Below are 18377 nucleotides of genomic sequence, written 5' to 3' on the forward strand. Positions count from 1 at the left end.
CCTCATCCTTTCCTTACTGCCAGAGTTTATGCTCCCAAATATAAATTTAATCTTGTTAATTTCCTGTTTAAAACGTTTGCCATCACCTACAGTGCAAGGTCCAAGTTTCTTAACTCTGGCTTCTTTGTACCTCTGTTTCTGCAGCCTTATCTCTTATTATGCGCGTTCCCTCCCTCCCCCTACCTCACTGAACACACAGACACAGTCCCCCAAACTGTAGCAAGCCATGGGTAGCTCTCTAAATGTACTCTTGGTTACACACATCTGTGCCTTTGCTTGGTTGACTCCCCGTATCTGGAGTTCTACCCCACCCGCCATCCTCTTTATGTCTGGCAAATACTCTTCTTCTCCCCTCTCCCCAGCTTGCCTTTTAAGACTAGGTGCAGGTTCCTTCTCCTTTTCCCCCTCTCCCTGTCTACATTGTACAGTCTTCTAGCATAATACCCGTCACATTTTTGGACAGCCATTTGCTTGCATGTCTGCCTCATTCTGCTAGGTTAGAAAGTCCTTGAGGATACACAGGTTTTATCCCTTCTTGTATTCCTAATACCTAATATGTTGCTTGTACCAGGGATAAAATAAATGTAGATATTGAGTCCACATTTTATGGGTGAAAAAAATCCGAGGTTCAGAGAATAATCTTTATGTGCCCAAAGTAACAGAACTAATTAATGAAACATTCAGATCTTTAAGAGCCCATTTCAGTATTGTTCCCATTAACTATAATAGTTCTTAGTCTGTGTACTTAGAGCCCCCTAGAGGATGTTAGAGTTCCCACATGGAAGTCTATGAAGTCATATATAAATTTTCTGTAAATTGAGTTAATACAGTTATATAAGTATATGTATGTCACCAGTTTTTCTTAATGTACCCACATGGTTTTGTTATTAACTTAACAACATCTTAGTGGACATACTTATATATTTTTTTTTAAAGATTTCATTTACTTGAGAGAGAGGGGGGGAGCAGCAGAGGGAGAGGGACACGCAGACTCCCACGCTGAGCACAGCCTGTCACGGGGCTTGATCCCACAACCCCGAGATCATAACCTGAGCTGAAATCAAGAGTCGGATGCTCAACTGACTGAGCCACCAGGAGCCCATACTTTTATCTTTTGAGAGGAGAGCAGTATGAGGGCCTTCATGATACAGGTGATTTGGAATAACAGCTTTGCATAATTTGCTAGGGAATTGATAAGGTATAAGAAAGTTTTTTTTTGTTTTTTTTTTTAAGATTTATTTATTTTAGAGAGAGAGAGGTAGCACAAGTGGGGGTGCAGAGGGAGAGGGAGAGAGAGTCGCAAGCAGACTCCAAGCTGAGTACTGAGCCTGACTCGGGGCTCCATCTCATGACCCTGAGATCATGACCTGAGCCAGAACCAAGAGTTGGACGCTCAACTGACTGCACCACCCAGATGCCCCAAGAAAGTGGTTTTTGAAAGCAGTAGATTCAGGTTAGATGGTGAGATCTGAAATTTTCTTAGTCTTTTTTTTAAAGATTTTGTTTGTTTATTTGAGAGAGAAAGAGACAGCGAAAGAGGGAACACAAGCAGGGGGAGTGGGAGAGGGAGAAGCAGGCCTCCCGCTGAGCAGGGAGCCCGATGCGGGGCTCGATTCCAGGACCCTGGGATCATGACCTGAGCCGAAGGCAGACGCTTAAGAGCTGAGCCACCCAGGCGCCCCTGAAATTTTCTTAGTCTTCAGTAGTTCATTAAAATAAGAAAGTTTAGGGGCACCTGGGTGGCTCAGTCGTTAAGCGTCTGCCTTCGGCTCAGGTCATGATCCCAGGGTCCTGGGATGGAGCCTTGCATCGGGCTCCCTCCTCAGCGGGAGGCCTGCTTCTCCCTCTCCCACTCCCCCTGCTTGTGTTCCTTCTCTCGCTGTCTCTTTCTGTCAAATAAATACATAAAATCTTTAAAAATAAGTAAGTAAGTAAATAAATAAATAAATAAAATAAGAGAGTTTAAAAATTTCTAAAAACAGGGGTGCCTGGGTGGCTCAGTCATTAAGCATCTGCCTTCAGCTCAGGTCATGTTGGATCTCAAAAAAAAAAAAAGATGTGGTCTGGCAGGCATTCTAGGTTCAAAGGTATAGCTTAAGTAATAATGCTTTAAAGGGGCGCCTGGGTGGCTCAGTTGGTTAAGCGACTGCCTTCGGCTCAGGTCATGATCCTGGAGTCCCAGGATCGAGTCCCACGTCGGGCTCCCTGCTCAGCGGGGGGTCTGCTTCTCCCCCTGACCCTCCTTCCTCTCATGCTCTCTGTCTCATTCTCTCTGTCTCAAATAAATAAATAAAATCTTTAAAAAAAAAAAAGTAATAATGCTTTAAAATATGTATGCTATTTCTGTCAGTTTGTTTAGCTACTAGATAAATAAGATTTGTGTGATTTCATTGATTCTTTTGGCAAATATTTGTTCAATTCTTGCTACAAACCAGGTGCTCTGCTCAGCCCTGAAATTACAGCTGTGAGTGAATAAAACAGACAAGCCTTACCCCTCCTTGGTGGCCCTTACCTTTTAGTGGGGGAACCATACTCTCAGCATAATGAACATGCAAGTAGGTATCTGTAATATAATGCTAGACAGAGGCAAGTACTTTTAAAAAAGGCCAGAAAAAGGAATAGGAAGTGATAGTTTCTATTTTGGGAGTTATCTGAGAAGGCCTTTCTAGATAGACATTTAAACAGAGAGAACTGAGTGAAGTAAAAGTACTCGCCGTGCAAAGATACTCGGAGGAACAGCCTTCCAGACAGAGGGATCATCAAATGCAAGAGGCTTTGAGGAAGGGGCATGCTTGGCCTGTTCAAGCAAGGAGGCCAGTATGTCTGGAGCCATGTGAGCAAGGGTAGAATGGTAGGAGATGAGGTTGGAGAAGTAGCCAGGGGTAGATCATGTAGGACCTTTAGATTTCATTCTAAATGTAATGTAAGCCTTTGGATGGTTACTAGTAAGGCGATAAGGTGATCTGACTTAAGTTTAAAGGATACTCTATGCTATGTAGAGAACAGACTCGAGTAGTACAAGAAAGGAAACAGGGCGATCAGTTAGGAAGTGGTGGTTATAGACCTTTGCGTGAGAGAAGATGATGGACATGGTAAGAAGTAGATTGGAGATGTATTTTGAAGATCGAGTCAACAGGTTAGGTTGACTGATTGCAGTGTAGAAGGGAGCAATCAAGGAAACTCTAATGCTAATAAATAGACACTAGACTTGAAAGAAATACACACGTTTTTACTGTGGCAGTCTCTGACCAGTGGCCTTACTAGGAGCTTTTTTTTTTCCTTTCTTTTATCTGTATTTACCAGTTTTTCTATACCTGTAATGCTTCTGCAAAAAATATATAGATTATTTTAAAATTAGAGTTAATCAGAATACTGAATGTAGCCTAATTCTTAATGTATTCTCTTATCCCTTTTGATTTTGGAAAACAGTCTAAGTGACACAAAATTTCTAAACCTGTCTCTTTACTCTTAGTGATCAGCCTTTGTACCTTCTCCACATCTGAAGATGGTGAAGCTGGATATTCATACTTTGGCCCATCACCTTAAGCAGGAACGCTTATATGTGAACTCTGAGAAACAGCTCATTCAGAGGCTCAATGCAGATGTACTTAAGACAGCCGAAAAGTTGTATCGTACAGCATGGATTGCTAAGCAACAGAGAATTAATTTGGATCGGCTAATCATAACCAGGTAAAAAAAAAAAAAAGGTTTTGAGGCATTAAATTTTATGAACCACTGTAATTCTGTGCAAACTATAAATAAATAAATCTATTTCCAACAAAGTGTATGCTTTCAGATAGTTTGAATCAACGTTAAGGTGAGCCTTTGCTTATTTTGTCTGTTAATTAACTTAAGCCTTTTATAGAGAATTTTAACTTAAGCATTAATATTTTATACCACACCAATTAATTTTGTATCTTTGTGTAATAACATTTTATTGTTGCTAAGAGTAAATTATCTTGTGTTCTTTTTTTTAAGTAAGCTCCACACCCAACGTAGGGCTTGAACTCACGACCCTGAGATCAAGAGTCACATGCTCCACCAATTCAGCCAGTCGCTCCGCTCCCCTTTTCTCCTGGTATTATTTAATATACAGTTGGCCCTTGAATACTGGTTTGACCCATGTGGGTCCTCTTATATGTGGATTTTTTTTTTTTTAAGATTTTATTTATTTAGTTGACAGACACAGCGAGAGAAGGAACACAAGCAGGGGGAGCGGGAGAGGGAGAAGCAGGCTTCCCGCCGAGCAGGGAGCCCGATGCGGGGCTCGATCCCAGGACCCTGGGATCATGACCTGAGCCGAAGGCAGACGCTTAACGACTGAGCCACCCAGGCGCCCCTATATGTGGATTTTTTCAGTAGAGTACTATAAATGTATTTCCTCTTTCTTACGATTTTCTGAACAATATTTTCTTTTCTCTAGCTTACTTTATTCTAAGAATACTGTATATAATATGTATACAAAATATGTGTTAATCGACTATGTTATCTGTAAGGCTTCTTTTTTTTTTTCAAGAGTTTATTTATTTGACAGAGAGAGAGAGAGCAGGAACACAAGCAGGGGGAGTGGGAGAGGGAGAAGCAGGCTTCCCGCTGAGCAGGGAGCCCGATGTGGGGCTCGATCCCAGGACCCTGGGATCATGACCTGAGCCGAAGGCAGCTGCTTAACGACTGAGCCACCCAGGTGCCCCTATCTGTAAGGCTTCTGGTCAACAGTAGGCTATTAGTAGTTAAGTATTTAGGGAGTCAAAAGTTATGCATGGATTTTCCACTGCACAGGGGGTCAGTGCCTCTAATCCCCACATTGTTCATGGGTCAACTATATGTATTTCCATGTTTTGATTCTGTATATCTATTTCCCAGTTTTATTTATTTTTTATTTATTTTTTTAAAAGATTTTATTTATTTGACAGAGACACAGCGAGAGAGGGAACACAAGCAGGGGGAGTGGGAGAGGGAGAAGCAGGCTTCCCGCTGAGCAGGGAGCCCGATGTGGGGCTCCATCTCAGGGTCCTGGGATCATGACCTGAACCAAAGGCAGACGCTTAAGGGCTGAGCCACTGAGGCGCCCCTACTTCTCAGTTTTACAAACCATTTTTTCACTGTGTGAATACCTTATTATTCTGTTGTTTCAAGAAGTAGTTTTTAGCTCTAAGAGTGGTACTGAGGTATAATTTTGAGAAAAGGAGGCAGATACAGAAAAGTACATACTGTATGATTCCATTTATGTGAAGCTGAAAAAAGCAGGACTGATCTTTGATCATGGAAATGAGAAGAATGGTTATTTTTTTTTTAATTTTATTATGTTAGTCACCATACAATACATCATTGGTTTTTGATGTGGTGATCCACGATCCATTGTTTTCATATAACACCCAGTGCTCCATGCAGTACGTACCCTCCTTAATACCCATCACCGCGCTAACCAATCCCCCCTGCCCCCTCCTCTCTAAAACCCTGTTTGTTTCTCAGAGTCCATAGTCTCTCATGGTTCATCTCTTCCTCCAATTCCCCCCTCCCCATTTTTCCCTTCCTTCTCCTAATGTCCTCCATGCTAAGAAGAATGGTTATTTTTTGCTATTTTTCATTGAACCTGATTTACTAGGATGAATTTGTCCTCCTTTGTACTTTTTGGTTTTGCCTTTCTTCACATATTCAGATGCTGGTGGGCTGAAAGATTTGAGCAGTTCGGAGTGATCTCATTGCTAGGACTATAATCAATCTACATTTCCAGGTTTCAATGGAATGTATGTATTGTATTATTTTTATTGATTTTATTGTTTTGCTTGTTTGCTCATTTTTTAGTGCTGAAGCTTCCCCTGCTGAATGTTGCCAACATGCCAAGATTTTGGAAGATACACAGTTTGTTGATGGATATAAGCAATTGGGATTTCAGGAGACTGCTTATGGAGAATTCTTGAGTCGGTTAAGGGAGAATCCTCGTCTTATTGCCTCCTCTTTGGTTGCTGGGGAGAAACTTAATCAGGAGAACACACAAAGTGTTATTTACACAGTTTTTACCTCCCTCTATGGCAACTGCATTATGCAAGAAGATGAAAGCTACCTCCTTCAGGTTTTGAGATACTTGATTGAATTTGAACTTAAAGAAAGTGACAACCCCAGGCGACTTTTGAGGAGAGGAACTTGTGCCTTCAGCATCTTATTTAAACTTTTTTCTGAAGGACTGTTTTCCGCCAAACTTTTCCTCACAGCTACTTTACATGAGCCAATCATGCAACTGCTTGTTGAAGATGAAGATCACCTGGAAACAGATCCAAACAAGCTAATTGATAGGTTCTCCCCATTACAACAGGAAAAACTCTTTGGAGAGAAAGGCTCAGATAGATTCAGGCAAAAGGTTCAAGAGATGGTGGATTCCAATGAGGCCAAACTGGTGGCTCTGGTGAACAAGTTTATTGGTTATCTGAAACAGAACACGTACTGCTTTCCACATAGTTTGAGGTGGATTGTGTCACAGATGTACAAAACCCTCTCCTGTGTAGATAGACTGGAAGTTGGGGAGGTCAGGGCAATGTGTACTGATCTCCTGTTGGCCTGCTTCATTTGTCCTGCAGTTGTCAATCCAGAACAGTATGGAATAATTTCTGATGCTCCTATTAATGAGGTGGCAAGATTTAATCTGATGCAGGTATGCTTTTGCTATTATCGTTAATATGGCATTCAGTTGAAAATCAGTTGAGTGAGTAGTGGGGTGGCAACAGAAAATATGATGACAATATGTATATATTCTTACCATTCCCTTTCCTCAAACTGGTTTAAACATTTGCTTCTTAAGAGATAAAAGCAGTTACGGGACACCTGGGTGGTTCAGTCAGTTGAGTGTCCCACTCTTGGTTTCAGCTCGGGTCGTGATCTCAGGGTTGTGGGATTGAGCCCTGCTTTGAGCTCCAAGGTCCGGCTCCACCTTCAGCGGGGAGTCTGCTTGAGAGTCTCTCCCATGCTGCCCTCCCCACCCCCCGCTTGTGCGTGCATGTGCATGCACGCGCACACACACTCTCTCTCTGAAATAAAAAAAGAAAGAAGAGCAGTTATATTGGGATTTAAAAATATTGTAGTCGTAAAGTATTTGGTTAGTTTTTGGAGCACCTGGGTGTCTCAGTCTGTTAAGCATCTGCCTTCAGCTCAAGTCATGATCCCAGGGTCCTGGGATCAAGCCCTGAGTCGAGCTCTCTGCTGCGGGGAGCCTGCTTCTCCCTGTCCCTCTGCCTGCCACTCCACCTGCTTGTGCTTGCTGTCTCTCTCTCTCTCTCTGTCAAATAAATAAATAAATAAAATCTTAAAAAATATATTTTGTTAGTTCCCCAAAGATTTAGTTATTTATTTTAGAGAGAGAGGGAGAGCACGTGAGTGAGGGGAGGGACAGAGGGAGAGGGAGAGAAATCCTTGAGCAGACTCCCCACTGGGCTCAGATCCCAACGTGGGGCTTGATCCCAGGACTGTGATATCATGACCTGAGCTGAAACCAAGAGTCAGATGCCTAACCGACTGAGCCACCTAGGTGCCCCTTGTGTTAGTTTTTATTTATTTATTTTATTTATTTTTATTTTTAAAATTTCATTTATTTGAGAGAGAGTGTGAGAGGACAAGTTGGGGTGGAACAGAGGGAGAGGGAGAAGCGACTCCCTGCTGAGCAGAGAGCCTGATGTGGGGCTTGATCCTGGGACTCCAGGATCATGACTTGAGCTGAAGGCAGATGCTTAACCAGCTGAACCACCCAGGCGCCCCTAGTTGATTAGATTTTCTAGAATAGGGACACCATCCCTTTCCCATGATTTCAAAACCCAGCGTGATTGAAATTATTTATACATCATCTTTTATACATTATATGGTAGCAAAACCTGACTTGAGCTAACATGAGACTGTTTATCACTGCTAGTTATTCCTTTTAGGGCATGAATACTCATGTTTTGCTGTAGAAATGCAAATACATTTGATTACAGGATGCCACCCTTAATACTGCCTATGTTACATGTATGCACTAATCAACCTTTCTAAAATCTTCAAATTTTAAAATCTGAAACTCTTCTGGACCTCAGTTTCAGAAAGAGGAGTTTTGGATTTATGTTAGCACTTTTCCCCTTTATCATGAGAACTACTGGAATCATGTTACTTATTTTTTTTTTTAGAGAAGAGGAGTGGGGAGGGGCAGAGGGAGAGAGGGGGGAGAGAGAGAGAATCCTAAGCAGGCTCCACGCCCAGTGCAGAGCCCTGTGTAGGGCTGGATCTCACAACCCTGAGATCATGACCTGAGCTGAAATCAAGAGTCGGATGCTGAACTGACTGAGCCACCCAGCCACTCCTATGTTATTATTTCTTAAGGGAATTTTTTAATCATATCCTATCCTCCAGAAATACTGTAAAGAAGAAACTGAGTTTATTTAGAATGTAATATATCTTTGGATGATACTTCTTTAAAGGATTTTGTTTATTTATTTTTTAAAAAATATTTTATTTATTTATTTGACAGAGAGAGAGACAGCGAGAGAGGGAACACAAGCAGGGGATGTGGGAGAGGGAGAAGCAGGCTTCCCGCGGAGTGGGGAGCCCAACGTGGGGCTCGATCCCAGACCCCGGGATCATGACCTGAGCCGAAGGCAGATGCTTAACGACTGAGCCACCCAGGCTCCCTTAAAGATTTATTTATTTGACAGAGAGAGTGAGAGCAGGAACACAAGCAGTGGGAGAGGGAGAAGCAGGCCTCCCGCGGAGCAGGGAGCCTGATATGGGGCTCGATCCCAGGACCCTGAGATCATGACCTGAGCCAAAGGCAGACGCCCAATGACTGAGCCACCTGGGTGCCCCTGGATGATGTTTTTTTAATGATAAGTTTTTTCTTCCCATGGGCATTTCTCTTATGTTGGTATGTTTAGCAATTAACTATATAAAAATCCCTGAAATAAAACTTAAAGTTTTTTATCATCTATGAAAGAATAAATTTATTCTTAAGATAGTATAGTTGTAGGTTTTTATTTTTGTCGTTCCAATAGAGATTGAATCACTTATTTTCTCAAAATGAGTAAAAAAGGGAATTATACCAGATATTAAGATGATACTGTATGATACAAGCTTTCCTCAAAGTGTCTTTAAAGAGAGTAGATTAGGGTCGCCTGGGTGGCTCAATCGATAAGCGTCTGACTCTTGATTTTGGCTCAGGTCATGATCTCACGTTTGTGAGATCGAGCCCCATGTTGGGCTCTGTGCTCACTGGGGAGTCTGCTTGAGATTCTCTCCCTTTGTCCCTCCTGCCTCTTCTGAAATAAATAAATAAATCTAAAAAAAAGTAAAGAGAGTAGATTAACAGTTCTCTTTTACCAGTAAGGAACTTGCTCTGTGAATTAACATTTACTTTCCAAGCAGCTCTGTTCTGTAGGATTTTTTAAATCTAGAAAAAAAATTCTACCTTGAGAATTTTGTGAACTATAAAGGGAAAAGTACTTAATATTAATTTCAGGTAATTTGAATCAACTTTTGCAGTGAATTTTAAAATTCCTAAATGTATCAAAAGTATAATACCAGAAACAAAGGTATTATATTTTTATTTCTTATTGTCAATGTAATGTTAAAATAAAATTTTCTATTTATTGTCTATAACTCTTAATCTAAATATAGTAAAAGCTGATGTAGAGAAGATACACATTTAATTTGGGACCCTACTTTGCATGCCTGGTCAGATGGTGTAAATATTATTATGAGACAGCTTTTTAGACTAGAATGGAAGCAGTTTCATAGAGAAGAATTTGTAAGTATCTATAGCCCGTGTCTCCCAACTACTGCTTTGGATTACAGGTTGGCCGCCTTTTGCAGCAACTGGCAATGACCGGCTCTGAAGAGGGAGATCCCCGGACAAAGAGCAGCCTTGGAAAATTTGACAAAGTAAGAATGAATACTATCTTGTGTGAAATACCATTTATAGAAAATTTTGCCAAAGTATTAGTGAACTTAACTATTGTCTTTCTTTAATCTTGTCCTTTAATTTATTAAAAATAAATTACTCTTTTCAATTACCCTTGGTATAGCTGTAGAGAATACAATGTTGGATCAGCAGCATTTAAAGGAAGATGTAACTGAAGATTACTAATTCTCACTTAATTGAAGTGTTAAGGAGATGCCACTGTAATGAGAGCCAAAGAGCTTTTAAGATTATTTTATTTTAAAAATTTGATAAGGTGCCTGGCTGGCTCAGTCAGTAGAGCATGCAACTCTTGATCTCGGGGTTTGAGTTCTAGCCCCATGTTGGATGTAGCGATTACTTTAAATATTTTATTTATTTATTTATTTATTTAGAGAGGGCGTGCATATGCAGGCAGTGGGAGGAGCAGAGGGAGAGGGAGGGGGAAAGAATTTCAAGTAGACTCCCATGCTAAGTGCAGAGCCCCCTGTGGGCCTGAATCCCATGACCCCGAGATCCTGATCAAAACAGAAATGAGGAGTCCAATGAGCTGCTCAGGCACCCCGGGGCATAGAGATTACTTAAAAAAAAAAAAAAAAAAGCCTTAAAATAAATAGGGTGGCTCAGTCAGTTGAGTGTCTGAGTTTTGGGTTCTGTTCGGATCATGATCTCACGGTCCTGAGATTGGCCCAGGTTAGGCTCTGTGCTCAGCCGGGATCTGCTTTAGATTCTCTCCCTGTCCCTTTCTTTCTGTCCCTCCCCACTGAGTGCATGTGTGTGCACACACATACGCACTCTCTGTCTCTAAAATGGATGAATAAATCTTTAAATAGTGTAATTAAAAAAATCACAAAAGCAAATGAGCGACAATTGTATAATTTAAGTGTATTTCATAAATATGTTTTATAGCATTGTTCAGTTAAATTAGATTTTAATCATATTTGAGTAGGCTATACATTCAGCCTTATTTATTTATTTATTTATTTTAAGATTTTATTTATTTTTTAACAGAGAGAGAGACTGCGAGAGAGGGAACACAAGCAGGGGGAGTGGGAGAGGGAGAAGCAGGCTTCCCGCGGAGCAGGGAGCCCGATGCGGGGCTTGATCCTAGAACCCTGGAATCATGACCTGAGCCGAAGGTGGACGCTTAACAACTGAGCCACCCAGGCGCCCCCTTCCCCCCATTCAGCCTTATTTAAAATTCAGAGGTTTATAGTGAAATTCCACTTTCACCTCTGATCTCTAACCTTTATTTCCTCCCCAAAAGGTTCTCGATGTTCTCAGTCTTTCATGTTTTCTTCAAGAGGTCTATATGTATACAAGCGAATTCTTACATATGTTTTCCCAGTCACCCCATCCATCCCTTTTCACAAATGGTAGGGGAGTGTGCACTGTTTTGTGTCATGTTTCTTTCACATACCAGAATTTCATGGAGACAATTCTGTGTCAATTTAAAAAGAATTTAATTTTTTCATTGTTGGGTTTATGATAATTTTCAAGAAGAAAAACTTTTGCATGCTTGTCTACCTTAACCAGAAATTTTGTCCCCTTATTTTAAAGAGGAAATATTTCACTGTGATCTTTTCCTGTTTAACAGAGCTGTGTTGCTGCTTTTCTTGATGTTGTGATTGGGGGCCGTGCAGTGGAGACCCCTCCAATGTCCTCCGTTAATCTTCTGGAAGGCTTGAGCAGAACTGTGGTTTATATAACCTATAGTCAGCTTATTACTCTGGTAATGGCCTTATTCTTTAATAGGATTTTTCTCAAAAGTAATTTATCTAAGCATGGGCAGAGTCATAGATAAGTACATTGTGTGAGAAATAGATACTGTGTTTGAAAAATTGATCTCACTAGCTAATGTCCTTTTACCTTTGCCAGGTGAATTTTATGAAGAGTGTGATGTCTGGAGATCAACTGAGAGAAGATAGGATGGCTCTTGACAATTTATTGGCAAACCTGCCCCAGGCAAAGCCAGGAAAAAGCAGCAGTTTGGAAATGACTCCCTATAATACTCCTCAGCTGTCTCCAGCAACCACTCCAGCAAATAAAAAGAATCGATTGCCTATAGGTAAAGAGCATTTCTCATATTCGGGCTTTCCCTTAAATATAGTGTCTTTTTATTGACCTTTATTACTGCTCAGTGTTTTGGAATATGGTTTTAAATAATTTGGGAAAGCCTTTCCCTTTGTGTTTACTGATACTAATACAATTTTTAAAAATTGGACCAGTTAAGGTTTATGTGTAGGCTTTAGCTTTATCTAGACATACTTTTCATAATTAATTGAGATCATGCCATCTACAGTATACTTTATTGATATTTTTGTAACTTTTTTGGGAAAATTTTGAAAGTGTCAGTATTTGAATTATATAGCCCTGTCATTTCTTCAAAGTTCTAAATAATATAATAATAACTTAGAGGTTTCTGTCGGTAAAGTTGAAAATACAGTTACAACTTTTCCATTATTGTTATTTTTAATAATTTTTATCAAGTGAGCTAAGGTTATCTTTGTTATTTTATAAAATAAAGGTTTCATTTTGTCAAGTTTAAGAATTGGGTTTAATTAAAATTGTTTTATTCACTTAGTAAACATCTGTTATCTATACACACACACAAACACACACACACATTTAGCATTACCATGTACTCTGTACCAGACTGTGGATGAGCACTTTATAGATGTTGTTTCATTTAATTCATGCAAAAAATCCATGCAAAAAGAGTAGGTGTAATGACTACCCTGCATGGGGGGGCACCGTGTTAGACACTGGGGATACAAAGACCACTAGGATATGCCGTTGCTCTGGTAGTTGCTGATAGTCTAGTTGGGGAGAATAAGAGGAGGCCAGTTGCTGTCATTATGCTGTGTTTGATGGAGATAAGCACACATGGAGGCTTATGGGGCACCCATGTTGGCGATGGTGTCAGGAGAAGATCCTGGAGACAGTGAAGCATATACTTTCTCTTGAAGGATGAATGGGAGTTAGACAAAGTAGACCAGAGAGGGAGAGAAAGAGTGTTTAGGCCAAGGGAGCAGTGTTTTAGTGCCCATTTTTTAATGAAAATGAGCTTAGCAACAGTTAGTGAACATTAATAGTTATTTTACACATTTTGAAGAATGGGATTTCATTTTTAAACTTCCATGAGCTGGTTTGTTAAGAACTGACAGTTTCTTAAAATTAATCCGTCTTACATTTAACCTAATATGGAATAATATCATCAACAAAAATATGGCATCGTATCTTCAAGTCTTTGGCTTTCATCATCCCAAAATGTCCGTTTTCAGAATTAAAAATAGAAAAAAATGAAGTTTGACACTCAGTGATTTTTTTTTTTTAAAGATTTTTTATTTATTTATTTTGACAGAGAGAGACACAGCGAGAGAGGGAACACAAGCAGGGGGAGTGGGAGAGGGAGAAGCAGGCTTCCTGCCGAGCAGGGAGCCCGATGTGGGGCTTGATCCCAGGACCCTGGGATCATGACCTGAGCTGAAGGCAGACGCTTAACGACTGAGCCACCCAGGCGCCCCTGACACTCAGTGATTTTTAAAAAATATTTATTTATTTTAGAGAAAGAGAGAGGGAGTGGGAGCACACGAGCAGGGCAGGGGGCAGAGGGAGAGAGAGAGACGCAGACTCCCCACTGAACGTGGGGCCTGATGTGGGGCTCGATCTCACAACCCTGAGATCACAGCCTGAACTGAAATCAAGAGTTGGGTGCTTAACCAACTGGCCATCCAGGTGCCCCAGCACTCAGTTATTTTTAATATTATAACCTGTTTGCACTTTTTTAACATGAAGAAATAAATGATTTTTAGTAAATCAGAGATTTTTTTCCTCCATTCACTCCTGTACATTAGTTCTTTCATTCTTTGTCATCTAGAAGTATCATTAAATATGGGTATAATGGAAAATAAACTTCAAATGTTTGCCCACTATTACTTTGTATAGTCATATGACCTGGTCATTGAATTTATTTCATATTTTTAAAAAATGTGTCCATTATTCAGAGGGTTGATTTTCTTTCTGTTTAATGCTTTCGCAACCCAGGACAACAGTTAGCAGCCATCACTGCCTGGGATCCCTCAGCCACCAATCTCACTGCTCATATTATTCTAGTAACCCCATTTGGTGGGTAATAGGCTGTTCTTCCTCTTCTTATATAACTTTCATTGAAGAAATAGTATATGAAAGTGTGCTCCATGTGCATGTTGCTTTTGCTTTATGTGAATTGCTACATGGATTTTGATTACTTGCATTTTTATAAATTATAAGGTTTGTTGCTTAAGATTCATGTAGTTGTTCATAAAGTTGGATTTAAGTTCACAGTTCAGTAGAAGACAGTGAGTGAGGGTCAGCAAATAAAAGGTGGGAGTGAGCCTGTGTTCGACTTTTGGAAGTTGATCTGTGCTCTGGATTTTGAAAGTAAGAGTGATTAATGAACAGATCTACAGCATTGTGTAGAGGACTCTATATATTTTTTTGAGATTTATTTGTTTATTAGAGAGAGTGGGTGCACACACGGGGTGGGGAGGGGCAGAGAGAGAAGAAGAGGGAAAGAATCTCAAGCAGACTCCCCGCTGAGCGCAGAGCTTGACATGGGGCTCAATCCAACAATCCTGAGATCATGACCTGAGCCAAAACCAAGAAACCAAGAGTCGGAAGCTCAACGGACTGAGCCCCCAGGCGCTGGAAGAGGATTCTTTATATTTCTGTCTTCAAGTAGGTCAGCTTTCAAAGTGAAGTTGAAAGACTTTTGTTATTATAGAGTGTTTTTGCTTTATGTCTGTGCTTTTGATTATTTTGCACTGAAGTAGAATTTCTATTTAGTATTCCGGTTGTACTGAAATTTACTGCCGTCTGAAAGAAATTTGAAGCTTATCACAGAAGACTTAAACTCATGGAGAAATTGTCAAACTATCTAAATCTTTCAGTGTCCAAAAGTTCTTGTAAGATGTGTAGGATGATTATTTTAGAAAAAAGTATTACTTGTTTTTACTTATAGGTAAAGCTTGCTTACTTATAGAAAAAAAGCACCGCAAAATAATTAGATTTTTCATTAATTTAGAATGTTTCTATAAAGCAGAAGGGAAGGGAACTCTTTTTTTCCTGCATTTTTGGAAGGAGATTAGTACATTTCAGGAAAATCAATGTGTCTTCAAAAACTGATTCTGATTTTGTCAATGGTTGTCCAATTAGCATATATTACTTTATATGGCTCTCAGATTTCTGTATGAAGTTTTTTGATGCTTGTAAGTTCAGTGGCAGTTAAATCCTTTTATAGGAGAAATAGTTGAAGGTATCTTGATAAGAAATAAGGTAGTGCTCTTCTTGTTACTCCAAGCCTTAAGCTGAGAGATGTGTTTGCTGTTCTGCAGGCGTGCTCATCCGTGTGTCACTCAATATCAGATACACATAGACTATTGTTTCTATCAGTTTTGAAGGAGAATCTGTGTCAGTCATTAGAGTAACTGGGAAGATGTAGGGGTTTTTTTTAAATTCATATTCTCACCCCTCTTTTTTTGTGCATGTGCAAGTACATTAATAGAAGATACATTTTTATATTTACTGTACCATTTTCTTCATCTTGTCTTGTTCTCTAAATTATCATATTTGAATATTTTTTTATTAGCAACTCGAAGTAGAAGCCGCACCAATGTGCTAATGGACTTACATATGGACCATGAAGGGTCATCTCAAGAAACCATCCAGGAAGTACAGCCAGAAGAGGTTTTGGTCATTTCCTTAGGGACAGGTCCCCAACTCACTCCAGGGATGATGTCGGAAAATGAGGTATGAATGTATTGTTAATTTAACTTATAGCCATCAATATTAAGGAATTAGCTTCTTTTTTTTCTCATTCATGGTCTCTTGCTTTTGTAAGTCAATATGCATTTAATGAGTGCATTAAATGCCAGACTCCCTCTGAATAGTTCTAGGGGGCCTTTCACATTAATACATTGAATTGATAGCATGGTAGCTGGTGATTAGGTCTACACCAAGAGGAATTTTCCTCATTGTATAGAAGAGACAGGAAGCCAGGAAATTGTAGTATGGAAATTGAAAAGACTTTTCCAGTGACCTGTAGGAAATGTTTTTTGTTTCTTTGTAATGATCTAGTGGTATTCTTGCTTTAGAGAGCTAGATTCTTTAGAAATACTGTCTGTTCTTTGGTTGGTTAGGAAGAAATGGAAGACAGAACTGAAAACGAAGAAAGTAAAATATTTTGAAGAAATGGTCTTGGGATGTGGGCATCGCTTTTAAGATATTTGTAAACAGAAGAGCTTGGGACAGAGGCAAAAAGAATGAAATAAAAAAGAAGCAACATTTTATATTCAACACGGACTGCTTATTAGTTAAGAAAACCTATTCATGGGGTGCCTGGGTGGCTCAGATAGTTAAGCATCTGCCTTCGGCTCAGGTCATGATCCCGGGGTCCTCGGATCAAGTCCCGCATCGGGCTCCCTGCTCAGTGCAGAGCCTGCTTCTCCCTCTCCCTCTGTCATTCCCTCTGCTTGTGCTCTCTGGCTCTATCTCTCTGTCAAATAAATAAATAAAATCTTAAAAAAAAAACAACAACAAACCTATTCATGACCTGGGATGAAGGGACCAGTTCTAGTGGTCGATGAAATGATGGTAGTGGTTGATACAGCCGTATTTGGAACTGTGGCGTGACCGTTAGGAAAGAGTTCTGTCAAACTCCAGAACTCTGCACACCCCCCCCCCCCCCCCCCCCCACAAATGAGCTGGCAAAAACTGTCTGAATTAACTTTTTAGGAACTCTGGAATGTAATAAACTTACAACATCTAGGGGAATGTTGAATGAGGAAAAACAACTGCTGAATTTCAGTCAGGGAGCTCTGTGGCATTTTACCTTCCCGTGTTAACCTTCCTCCAGTTCCCAGCTCTGGCAGCCTTGAATCCCTGTGCAGGGAAATATTTTCATTATGGTATGAGCCTTTTGTTTGCTGTTAATCTTATCATTCTCTAGGCCTTTAGATAGATTTTTCCTGAAGATTCTTTGTACGTTGCTCACTATGAGTTTAAAGTACCAAGTTATCTTAAAAATACAAAATGTAAAAATTTTATGTCTGCATTTAATTTCAAGCAAATAGGAAAATAATTCTATTTTTATTTATTTATTTATTTGAGAGGGAGGGAGGGTGGAGGAGCAGAGGGAGAGGAAGAGATTATTTTTTTTTTTAAAGATTTTATTTATTTGAGAGAGAGCACCAGCAGGGGGAGGGGAGAAGGGGCAGAGAGGGAGGGAAAAGCAGACTCCCCGCTGAGCAGGGAGCCCAACATGCTGCTTTATCCCAGGACCCTGAGATCATGACCTGAGCCGAAGGTAGACGCTTAACCCACTGAGCCACCCAGACACCCCGGGAGAGAGAATCTTAAGCAGGCTCCACACCCAGTGCAGAGCTGGACGTGGGGCTCCATCTCACAACCCTGAGATCATGACCTGAGCCAAAAAGAGTCAGACGCTTAACCAACTGAATACCCAGGCACCCCAAAATAACTCTATTTTTGAATGGCTTTTTATTTTATTTTATTTTATTTTTATTTTTATTTTTTTATTTATTAGAGAGAGAGAGAGTGAGAGACAGAGCGCAAGAGGGGGAAGGGTTAGAGGGAGAAGCAGACTCCCCGCCGAGCAGGGAGCCCGATGTGGGACTCGATCCTGGGACTCCGGGATCATGACCTGAGCCGAAGGCAGTCGCTTAACCAACTGAGCCACCCAGGCACCCTTGAATGGCTTTTTAAAAGCATCACATGAATAAAGGTGTAGAGCCATTAAAAAACCCTCTAATTTACTCATTTAAATGCAGGGCCAAAACAGCACCTAGAGGGTTTTGGGTTTTTAAATTTTTCTTCTTTTTAAGTGAGGAGACTATTCTTCCTTCATATTCTGCCAACAGCCTAGGATCTCAGTGGCTGTGATTTCGAGTTCCAGGTGTGCTTAAACATGCTGTTAGACTTTTAGCAAAGCACTCAGTTCTTCATTAGGTTGGAGATCCATGTTTCCAGCAGAGTTATGAGGCTTGTATGTAGTGAAAAGTAATTCTGTTATTTGGAAGTCATCTAACAAATAGAAACCTTGTAAAAAGGCCATCAGCTCTAAGCTAGAGATGGCTGTGAAGTCACACTTCAGCTTCTGGTATGGACTTTTGTGGCTGTCTATATGGTGATCGAGACAAGGTTCAAACTGGATTGATTGAATTCTGGTGCCTACAAGATAATTTGTTCCTATGTTTTCTTCCTGTTAAATTAGCTTATTAACTTTCAAAAAAATGTACTGCAAATTTAATGTCATTTTGCCATGCAGAATGCTTTCTGTGCATTTTTTAATTTAATCCTCAACAACTCCATGGCATGAATACTGTTACCATGACTCTTTAAAGATAAAGCTTAAATCACTTACCCAAGATTACATAGTTGGCACATGGCAGAGCCAGAAGGACCACCA

General features: G+C 40.2%; 1 protein-coding gene across 6 annotated transcripts in view; it reads left to right on the forward strand.

Moving 5' to 3' along the window:
• The window catches only part of GAPVD1 (GTPase activating protein and VPS9 domains 1), an 81350-nt gene that overhangs the window by 24332 nt on the left and 38641 nt on the right, over positions 1 to 18377 (forward strand). For all 6 annotated transcript variants that reach the window (XM_064578922.1, XM_064578921.1, XM_064578917.1 and 3 more), the window contains exons 2-7: positions 3473 to 3690; positions 5806 to 6649; positions 9808 to 9894; positions 11508 to 11642; positions 11789 to 11978; positions 15540 to 15700. In XM_064578922.1, coding sequence (XP_064434992.1) covers positions 3506 to 3690; positions 5806 to 6649; positions 9808 to 9894; positions 11508 to 11642; positions 11789 to 11978; positions 15540 to 15700 — 1602 coding nt within the window. In that variant the 5' untranslated portion in view covers positions 3473 to 3505. The remainder of the gene's footprint in view (positions 1 to 3472; positions 3691 to 5805; positions 6650 to 9807; positions 9895 to 11507; positions 11643 to 11788; positions 11979 to 15539; positions 15701 to 18377) is intronic.

The sequence above is a fragment of the Mirounga angustirostris genome, unplaced genomic scaffold (assembly GCF_029215605.1).
Source record: "Mirounga angustirostris isolate CCGP_5_RB_7025 unplaced genomic scaffold, mMirAng1.0.hap1 SCAF_15, whole genome shotgun sequence".
NCBI lineage: Eukaryota > Metazoa > Chordata > Mammalia > Carnivora > Phocidae > Mirounga > Mirounga angustirostris.